Source organism: Dromiciops gliroides, chromosome 2 (genome assembly GCF_019393635.1).
Source record: "Dromiciops gliroides isolate mDroGli1 chromosome 2, mDroGli1.pri, whole genome shotgun sequence".
NCBI lineage: Eukaryota > Metazoa > Chordata > Mammalia > Microbiotheria > Microbiotheriidae > Dromiciops > Dromiciops gliroides.
The window spans coordinates 506554222-506564914 of NC_057862.1; the positions used below are offsets into that span (position 1 = coordinate 506554222).

The following is a 10693-nucleotide window of genomic DNA, read 5'->3' on the forward strand; positions in this document are numbered from 1 at the left end:
GGACAAATCATTTAACTTATGAGTGTTTTAGGATAATCTCAAAAATTGTAAATTGAAGGAATACTTCTAGCCTGTTTTGTAAAGGAAGTTTCCTTATGCAGAAATTCCCTATATCAATGAAATCAAAGGTTCAAGCTTTATCTTTATGTTAAATAATTTTTTAAAAACTTTAAATAAAATACTGGCAAATAAAGTATAGCAATATAAAAAACATGATCTAGTTGGAGATATTTTCACTTAGAATGCAAAGTTGGTTTTCTAGATGAATACTTCTATTTTATCATGTCATCAATTTTTAAAAAAATGTAATTATATTGTTAGAAATAGGAAAAGCCTTGATGAGAATATATGTATTCATATGGTTTTTTTGTTTGTTTTTTTTGGCGAGGCAATTGGGGTAAGTGACTTGCCCAGGGTCACCACAGCTAGAGAAGTGTCAGTCTGTTCTGAGGCTGGATTGAAACTCAGGTACTACCTGACTCCAGGGCTGGTGCTCTATCCACTGCGCCACCTAGCTGCCCCCCATGCATATGTTTTTTTTTATTTTTAGGGTTTTTTTTGGGGGTTTTTTTTGTAGGGCAAATCAGGTTAAGTGACTTGCCCAGGGTCACACAGCTAGTGTCAGTGTCTGAGGTCAGATTTTGAACTCAGGTACTCCTGAATCCAGGGCTGGTGCTTTACCCACTGCGCCATCTAGCTGCCCCTATTCATATGTTTTTAAAGCACTAGAAAGACCTCTCTTTAACATGATTAAAAAAGAGTACTTATTTGAACCAAAGATCCACATTTTATTTAATAGAGAAACACTGGAGATTTTCTCACTGAGAAAAGGGTAAAGGAAATCTCTCTTCTCTCACCATTATTTGACATAGCTCTAAAAATACAAAGCTACACCAGTAAGTCAAGATAACCCTCTCTAAGTGAGACAAAGAAGAACAAAATATCCTTTCCTTCACTTAGTGGATGATCTTTCAAATTTCTGATTACTTAAAATGTCAAAGTCTTACCTACAGGAATTTTATCTTCCCAATAATCTATTCTTTATATTCTGAGGAAAATATACTTTTTTGTCTTAACTTGTAATAGCTAAAAGAAGTGTTTAATTCTTCAGTTAAATCAGTAATTATTCATTGAGCACCTTCTATTTTTTCAGACACAATTGATGTTGGGATACAAATTGAATGAGCTAGTGGCCTTACCCTTAATTGATTTAAAGTTTTCTATACAGATAAGGCATGATTAGGAAGGGCTTATTGCTTAAAAATATATAAAATCAGAATGTAGAGAACATTTATATCTGAGAAAATAATAAGTTTTCTCTACATTAACATATGACCAATTCAGGGACTTTCCTAAAAGAAATTATGAATCACAGACAGAGTGGTACAAAATATATTTTTGATCATTACTACAATCCTAAAGGTGTCCAAGAAATATTTTATTCTCTGATCTTTCTTGTTAGGTTTTACTGTCAGGATGTTCGTGCCAGTGACATTTTATTTGGAGACATGCCACAGCCGGCTCAAGCAGAAGATCTTTATGAAATTCTTGACTCATTTACTGAAAAATATGAAAACGAAGAGCAACGAATTAATGCAAGGAAAGCAGCAAGAGAACAGAGGAAGGCTTGTATAAAATTTGCTTTTTTCTACCACTTTAAACCACTCCAATAGGAAGTTTCTGTTTGCTGGAGGTTTCTGTCCCTTGGCATTGGATTCTTAACAGCCAAATAAATTTCCCCTCGTAATGTCATTTACATAAATTCCTTGTAAAAATGCCATGCCATGATGACATTTCCTCTGGAAAAATTAAAGATCTAAGGATAGACATAGTTAGAAAGTGCTTTCCTTTGATAAGGCAAACTTTGGAAACATCTCAGTCTTTAAAGAATCATGGTATTTTGCATTATTTAAAATTTTAAAATAGAAAAATGTAAAGAAAGATAAACAGAGACTAAGGTAGCTTGCCTGAAATTATATATTTCCATGACAGAATTGTACTTGGTAAAAGCTAGCTATTAGAATTAGGAAAACATGGCTTTCTCCTGCCTCCAAACCTTTGGAGCCATAAGCCTACTAGGGACAGTGGCAAATGAATTATTTGTCATTCTTCTAGGCACTCTGCATAATAATTTTAAGGAAAACATTTAATATACTTACAAGCCAAATCCAGGTTTTATATTAGTGCAATTTTCCCCCTCTCAGGCTAAAGACATACCTGTTAGACCATCTTCCAGGCCAAAGAAACCACCTGCATCTCAACAGCCAAACTCAGACTCACAAGGTAAATTAGTTTGTTGTAATTCAAAGCTAATATCATTAAAAAAATACAATTAAGAAATCAAGATACTCTGGTCAGTTCTTAAGATCATGCTGGAGAATTTCTGAGGGAAAAAAAGCAATTTATGTCTAATACATATAAATATTTCCATTATTTATGGCTATTCTAGATGTATCTACTCATTTATATTATGTATCATCATTTCACTCGGAGCTTTGGTAATATGGCTTTTCTCATTTATCTTGGGTATATCCACAAAAGATGTGAACCTATTGTCTGAACCAATGTTTTTAGGAAAGAACTTCAATAATTAGACCTGTTTTAAAATAAAATGGACTGCCTCACTGTACAGGAATTTCTCAAGTCGAGTTGACCACTTGATTTATTATTATTATCCATAATAACATCATTACTTCATGGTTCTATGCGTCCAACTACCATTTTGTGATCATTACATGTTCCTAGATTCTGTAAGGCATCCTTATATATTCTTGGGTTTGACCCCCAAATTTGTTAAAATTTGTCATCTGCCTCATTTCTGGGGCTCATTACTAGGACTAGATTCAGGTTGAACCTGGAAGTTTTGAGCATATCCTGCACCTTCCTAACCGTTGCTATACTTTTAAAGCATTTGCTTCAACAAGGTCAGGGACCTGCATTTATACTGTTCATATTGAGCCTGAAGCCAAATACTTTCCTGCAATGTACATACAGTAAACTAACCTGATTCGTAAATTTATTTCTTTACAGGTAGCAGAAATGCCCCCAAGCTTTATCCAGAACTTCCCCGTTATCAGGACTCTGTTGGTAAATAATTTCCCTTTAAAATAACGGCAATGTGGCTATTCAGGGAGTTGGGTGGCACCATGGATAAAGTGCTTGGCTTGGAGTCAGGAGAACCTGAATTCAAATCTGTCCTCAATCACTATCTACATGGCCCTGGGCAAGTCACTTAAGCTCTCTTTGCCTCAGTTTCCTCATTGGTAAAATGAAAATAATAGCAAATTCCTCCCAAGGTGATTGTGAGTGACAAATGAGATAATAATTTTAAAGCATTTAGCATGGTGTCAGGTACATAGTAAACAATATATAAATATTATTATTATTGTTATGTTACATAGAAGAATGGATTCGAGTGACTTTCTTTATTCTATACCTTGAAATGTATTTACCTTGTATTGAACAATACTTAGAAAACATAAAAGCTTATGTTAATCTACTAAACATGTTAATTTGCTAAGACTTATTATTTTGGGAAAATTAGAATGGCTGTGTGTGTGGGTGCACACGTGCACACTATTCTACCAACAACACCTGAGCCACAATGCCAGAGAACAGAGAGTTTGTGTTATTTATTCCAAGAGAGTTCAGGTGATAGTTGTAGGATTCAGAAGTTATCTCCTGGATAGTGATCTTTAAAACTTGGTTTCTAGATACTTCCAAACCAGAAAGTGATGGGACTGATGATATGCTTACAGCACATTTTGATTACAAATTAAAATGTGTTCAGGTCAATGAAAATAATTAAATAGACTTGTTTCAGCTACATTGAGGGGCATTACAGCCAATCAATCTATCATTAAGTATTAACTAACCCCTTGTTATGTGCCAAGGACTCTGAAGTCCTGTCCTACATAAGGGTAGCAACTATCCTGTTTGCACTCTGCCCTGGTTCAAGCACAACTGAAGTATTGTGCTCAGTTGTGGGTGCTATATTTTAGGAAGGACATTGATAAGGTGAAGGGTGTGGAGATAATGACCCATGCGGAGCGGAAGGATAATAACAAGTGAGGATAGGATGAAGGAACTGAGGAGACAGCACTTAGGAAGAAAAGAAGACTTAGGGGATAACATGATATTTGTCTTTAAGCATTTTTAAGGGGCTGTCACATGGGAGAGGGATTAGACTTGTTTTGCCCCAAAGGCCAGAATTGGGATCAGTTGGTGAAAATTGCAAAGAGGATTATTTCAGCTTGATCTCAGAAAGAAAAACTTAAGTAACAATTAGAGATATGGCATCCAGATGTATAGTAGTTTGCTTCTCATTCTCTCCCTCCTGGTCTTCAATCAAAGACTAAAATGACAACTTTTCAGATAGTTTATAGTGGAAATTCTTTTTTTCTGTTTGTTTGTTTTTTTTTTTTTTTGCAGGGCAATGAGGGTTAAGTGACTTGCCCAGGGTTACACAGCTAGTAAATGTCAAGTGTCTGAGGCCAGATTTGAACTCGGGTCCTCCTGAATCCAGGGCTGGTGCTCTATCCACTGCGCCACCTAGCTGCCCCAGAAATTCTTTTGTAGGTATGGATTGATTTAGCTCAGAGATATCAAGCATCTTATGGGACACAAAACAATGTATTCAATGTGGTGCAAAGTAGTTTAAAGCAAAATTGTGAAATATTTAACAAATTTTAAAAAATACAATAAGATGAATGTAATGTTAATAGGTGGTAAAAACATATATAATTTCAATAGATACTTTTCTAAGTCAATATGTGGCCATAGGGATCCTTATATACAGTTTTGTGGCCCCCATTTCTATTTGAGCTTGACATCACTGGTCTAGATGGCCACTGAGTTCCATTCCATCTCTGAAGTTCTATGATCCTGTGAAACATTTGTTAAAAACACTTGGTGTTTTTTTTTTTTTTTAGCACCACTGAGTTTTATTTATTCCATCATGGAAATACACACAAACATATACATACACATAAATGAAATATGTCTTTGTCTCTTTCACATTTAGAAACAAACTCCACATAGAATCCTGTTGCATAGTTTGTTTTGTCCTGATTTCTCCATAGTAAGTCAATTCTTTCAGCCTGGCCTGCCTTTAGTAATTTTGCTAAGAAAGTAATCATTTTTGTTTTGTTTTCAGTTATGTCATCCATGTACATTTGTTTTCTTTCCCTTTCCCACTTCTGGTGGATTTACTGTTTCTAGTCTTCTGTTGTCTAAGAATTTGGATGTCCAGGGCGATTAGAATTATGTGTAAGTTAAGTTAGATTCTGAATAATAGACATAGTCATTTTTAGGGAGTAATGTTTCAGATTCAATACACTGGGGCTTGTAATGACCCTTTTAAAGGCTTTTCTTTTTTTGCGTTTTTTTTTTTTAATGTCATGGACTCTTTTGGCAGTCCGGTGAAGCTTATGGACTCCTCAGAAAAATATGTCCAAGTACATAAAATACATGGGATTCAAGTCTTAGCCCTGATATTTAATACTTATGTAATATAAGACAAGTCTCCAGGTCTTAGTTTTCTTATTTGTAAAAGGAGGAAGTTGAACTAGATTACCTCAAAGTAGGACTCCCAGCTCTAAATATATGATACTATGATTTTATTATTATTATTGTTATTTTTAATGAGGCCTTTTTCTAAGTGTTGTATTATGGCCATTGAGATTTCAGCCAGCATATTTGTGTTAGGAAGGGTGTCTGTGCAGGGGTTTATTCTCTGGGAAACTTTAAATAGTTTAAGCCACAGTGAACCAAAATATTAGTCTAGGCTAGTAATTCTCTACTGTTGTCACTATGTTGATTGGTGAAGTTCTAGCAATATTTCATCCTAACATGACTCCATAAACAAGGCATGTATAAATTTACATGTGGGCTAAACTAAGCAGAATCCATTAAGAAAACAAATTCCCTTCTAAGAGTCTATGAAAGTAAAATACACCTTGGGACCCAGGCTCACTAATCTGTGCTGCTGGGCTGCCTTGCCAATCAGTATATACTGATTGGAATCTGACTCTGTGTCTCATTAAGGCTAGCCATGACTTAGGCAAAGAAAAATAAGCTTTATTTTAATTAACCTTGAATATAATGGTAAAATTGGCAAATTTTACAAAGAATCACTCAAATCTATTACAAGCAAGGAAGGACAAAATGAGATGGGACATATTGCTTAGGTGGCAGCTAGATTAAAGAAGTCAATGATTTATCATCCTCATATATCTCAAGATAATCTCTTCCATTCTCATCCAACTTTCTTCTATGATTTCTATCATCCTTTCTTTCTCCAGGTTAATGTAGACTCCATTTCTTGAGTCATTTCTCATAGGGCGTACTTCTTTTTTTTTTTTTTTTTTTTAGTGAGGCAATTGGGGTTAAGTGACTTGCCCAGGGTCACACAGCTAGTAAGTGTTAAGTGTCTGAGGCCGAATTTGAACTCAGGTACTCCTGAATCTGGTGCTCTATTCACTGCGCCATCTAGCTGCCCCAAGGGCATACTTCTTAAACTTTCACCCTGTCCAAGTCTAAATAACACTTTGTATGCGTAGTTAAAAATGAACATAGAATGGCCATGTTGAATTGAGGCTGGACATGAGGCAAGAGGAGGACTAACCATAAGCAGCTTCTTATGTGGCTCACATAGTAACTCTTGAAATAAAGAATAACATGTCACTAGGTTATTGGATTCTAGATTAAGACCTGAAAGGAACCTAAGGGACAATCTAATCTAATCTACTCATTTCACATATGAGGAAACTGAGGTTCTAAAATGTTTAAGGACTTCCTCAAGGTCACAGAGGCAGGATTTGAGCCCAAGTTCTCTGAATCCAAAACACTGTAATACACTGACTCTCTCTTTGTCCTTTAAGTTCACTATGACCTTCACCAAGAGGGTGGAGGTAAGAAGGGAAAGCGTTCCAAGGATGGGAGACAGCCAATGAAAATGGACAAAATGAGGAAATAAAGTGCCATGTGTAAGGAACAGAAAGTAGGTCTGGTTCACTAGATCTTAGAATGTATGGAGAGGAGTAAAATATAAGAATTGACAAGCAGGAAGAGCCACCTTTTGAGGGGCTTTAAATGCCAAACAGGATTTTATATTTGATACTGTAGATAATAGAGAACCACTGGAGTTTGAGTAGTGGGAAGGTGGACATCCTCAAATTTGTGTTTTAGAAAAATCATTAGAGGGGCTAAATGAAAGACAGAGTAGAACAGGAAGAGATTTGAAACAGAAAGACCAATCTGAAAAGTATTGTGATAGTTCAGATGAATCATGATGAGGGCTTGTATAAGCATGGCAGTTATGTGAGTATAATAAAGAGAACATATATAAAAGATCATGAAGGTAGAAACAAGACTTAGCAACTGATTAAATATGTGGGGTTACTGTGAGTGAGGAGCTGAGAACAACAAAGGTTTTCTTTACTTCAGATCCAATAATCATTCCACTACCACTCTCTTGGTCACTCCTGGGGATCAGAGTTTCTTATGAAGGTGGTACGCAACTTCTCTAATATACACAACCAAGTGAAGCTTCCTTAAGCCTTCTGAACAATTTGGATTGTTCTAGGGATTGATATATTTAACCTTGACTTCTAGGAGCAATCAAATTCTACGCAGTCTTTATAATGTATGGGTTGCATATTTGAATCCTCCCCAGACTATACTTGTCTCCACTCAGGGATTTAGATTTGAGTGGAATCTCTTCTCTAAATACAACCTTCTATTCTCACTGGAGATTAGCCCAAGAAGCCACATTCAAATGATCTGCTAGATTTGTGAACAATGACACACACTTAAGTTCAAAGGAAATGGGTCAAATCTACAGGTATTCTTTTTCACTCATAACTTGGAGATCTTAAGAAAATACATATTTTAATACTGATTATTAATAACATTATTATACTTCATCAAGTCCCCAAACATTCTCTGTTTCTATCCTGGATAGTCCAACAATTCATTTATATTTTGTCCAATAGCCAAAAACTTTCTTGTTTACATTGAGTGTAACTAAAGACATGCATGCATGCGTGCACAGAGTCACACACACACAAGAAGATTGATTTCATCTTTTACCTGAAAAAAAAATTAGATTGATATATTCAAACAATAAGAAAAAGCTTAGGAGATGAGGAACTTTGAATTTAAACCTTCATCCTTTCAAATAGAAAGGAGAAAGTGGAAAGGAGAAACATTCCACTAGTTTTTAGATTCTTAGCCAGGGAAATGTCCACAAATTTGTTATTTTTAAAATTTAATTTCTAATTTTTAATTAACTTAAATAATTATTGAGCTTTTCTACCACTGTCTTGTCTGCATATGGTAGAAGAGAACTCTGTTCGCCATTTTGAAGCCTGGGTGAACCATTCTTCTCTACCTCTGCCATCCATCCATCCATCCATATGTATCTCCCCAAACCTCCCAGTGCAAATCTGTTCAAAAGCTTCCTGCGGCTGCCTCCTCCTGCCCTTTCATTTTGTTTTGTATTTCCTTGGGCTGGACAGAGGAAACTACATAGCCCCAAGATATTCAACAAGGAAATAAATCCCTTCATCTTCACTCATCACAACAAGAAGCAGAATAATGCCCAATAAGGAAAGGTAGACTTCAGCCATACTAGGAAGGAGTTAAGGGAGAGTTCCTGTAGCTTTTGGTAATGGAATTTTCAGTTGTAGCAGTTCTCAAATATCATCTTCTAAGTTATGAGAGAATTCTGATTAGGATTAATTCTGTGATGTACTCCTGGTAAATTCAGGGACTCCAGAAGACCGAGGTCTTGTCCACGGATTTAGGATTCCCCCCCATACCCCCGGGGAATATATTGTCTTCTTTTGTGTGGTCAGAGAAGTAAATATCAGTTTGTTCATAATTAGAAAGAACAATACTGAAACAAAAAAGTACTATTAAAGGAAAAAGCTCAAAGGCAGGTTAATTGATGAATCCAAAGCAGAAGAATGACTACAAGAATGGATATTTTAGGTGTTCCTTTTCTATTCTCGCAAAAAATAAAAATATATAATTTTTTCCTCTCATTTTAGGTAGTTCAAGTCAGCCAGTAGAAGTGACAGCACTGTCTTCTTTTGAAGGGCAGCAGCCAGGGGATTTGAAATTCAAAGGCTGGAGACCCGGATCACAGTAATATCCAAAACAATTCACATTTTTGATTGGTGGGAAGGAAGACCTTCGAGGTCAAACTGGCATTTTTTCCAGCCAATTATGTTTCACTGGATTAAGCATTATTTATTTTCTTCTTTAGTAAAATATATAAATAAAAGCTGTCACTATCATGCTAGGAAGATTATTGCATTATGAACTGTTTCAAAGAAGTTGGGAAAATTGTAAATATGTGCTTTTGAATTTTTAATCAAGTACATGAAATGACATATATGTATATTTCTATAGAAGAATTAACATTAAAGATGTATCTATCTAAATATGTGTACTGATTTTTAAAAATGTTTTTATTGATATCTTCTCCTTCTTACATCATAGTTATCCCAAGTATCTTTCCCCCACCCCTTCCCAGAGAGCCATTTCATATAATAAATAGTATTTTTTAGAGAGGAAAAAAAATAAGTATAGCCGATCATTACAGTATATTGAAACAGTCTGAAAACATGTGTAATACTTGTAGACCTCCCCCCTCCAAAAAGGGTGGGTTTGGGGTATCTTCTTATATTTCTTCAATTTATTCCTGCTTGATCTTTTAAATTTTGTAACATTTACTTTTTTTTTTTTCGGGGCAATGAGGGTTAAGTGACTTGCCCAGGGTCACACAGCTAGTAAGTGTCAAGTGTCTGAGGCCGGATTTGAACTCAGGTTCACCTGAATCCAGGGCCAGTGCTCTATCAACTGTGCCACCTAGCTGCCCCGTAACATTTACTTTTGATTTTTTTGTTTGTAGTTGTTCTTTCCATTTACATTGTAGTTAATGTATATATTATTTTCTTGGCTCTGCTTACTTCACTATGAATCAGTTCATATAGATCTTTCCATTCAGACACATTATTTCTTTTTCTTTTTTTTTTCTTTTAGTGAGGCAATTGGGGTTAAGTGACTTGCCCAGGGTCACACAGCTAGTAAGTGTTAAGTGTCTGAGGCCGGATTTGAACTCAGGTACTCCTGAATTCAGGGCCGGTGCTCTATCCACTGCGCCACCTAGCTGCCCTCACATTATTTCTTAAAAGATAGTAATCTTTCATTACATTCATGTACTATACTTTGTTTAGTTATTACTTGATGGTCATCTGCTTTGTTTCTAATTCTTAGCTATCAAAAGCAATGTTGCTATAAATATTTAGGTGTGTATGGGGATGTTTTTCTTATTGATGACTTCCTTGGAGTTAATGGAATCTTTGAAGGGCATGGGTATTATAGTTACTATATTGGCATAATTCTAAATTGCTTCTCAAAATGGTTGAATCATTTCACAGCACTACTAAAAATGTATTAGTGTGCTCATTAGATTCCATGACCAGTTCAACATTGACTATTGGCATTTTTGTCATTTTTGCCAATATTCAGGGTGTGATGTAAAACCTCAGGCTTGTTTTGATTTGTACTTTTTATTTTATTAGTGATTTGGAGCATTTTTTCATGTGCTTGTGAAAACTTTGCAATTCTTTTTTTTGAAAACTTTTTTTTATATCCTTTGACCACTTAGCTATTGGTATATGAG

At 35.4% G+C, this 10693-nt stretch overlaps 1 protein-coding gene across 1 annotated transcript in view; it reads left to right on the forward strand.

Moving 5' to 3' along the window:
* SH3YL1 (SH3 and SYLF domain containing 1) overlaps positions 1-9372 on the forward strand; it is a 53904-nt gene extending 44532 nt beyond the window's left edge. Inside the window, 7 exon segments of the mRNA XM_043987592.1 lie at positions 1463-1625; positions 2205-2283; positions 3031-3087; positions 9054-9133; positions 9136-9195; positions 9197-9217; positions 9219-9372. Of these exon segments, the coding sequence (XP_043843527.1) occupies positions 1463-1625; positions 2205-2283; positions 3031-3087; positions 9054-9133; positions 9136-9195; positions 9197-9217; positions 9219-9248 (490 nt within the window). The 3' untranslated portion in view covers positions 9249-9372.
* The last annotated feature ends 1321 nt before the right edge of the window (positions 9373-10693 follow it).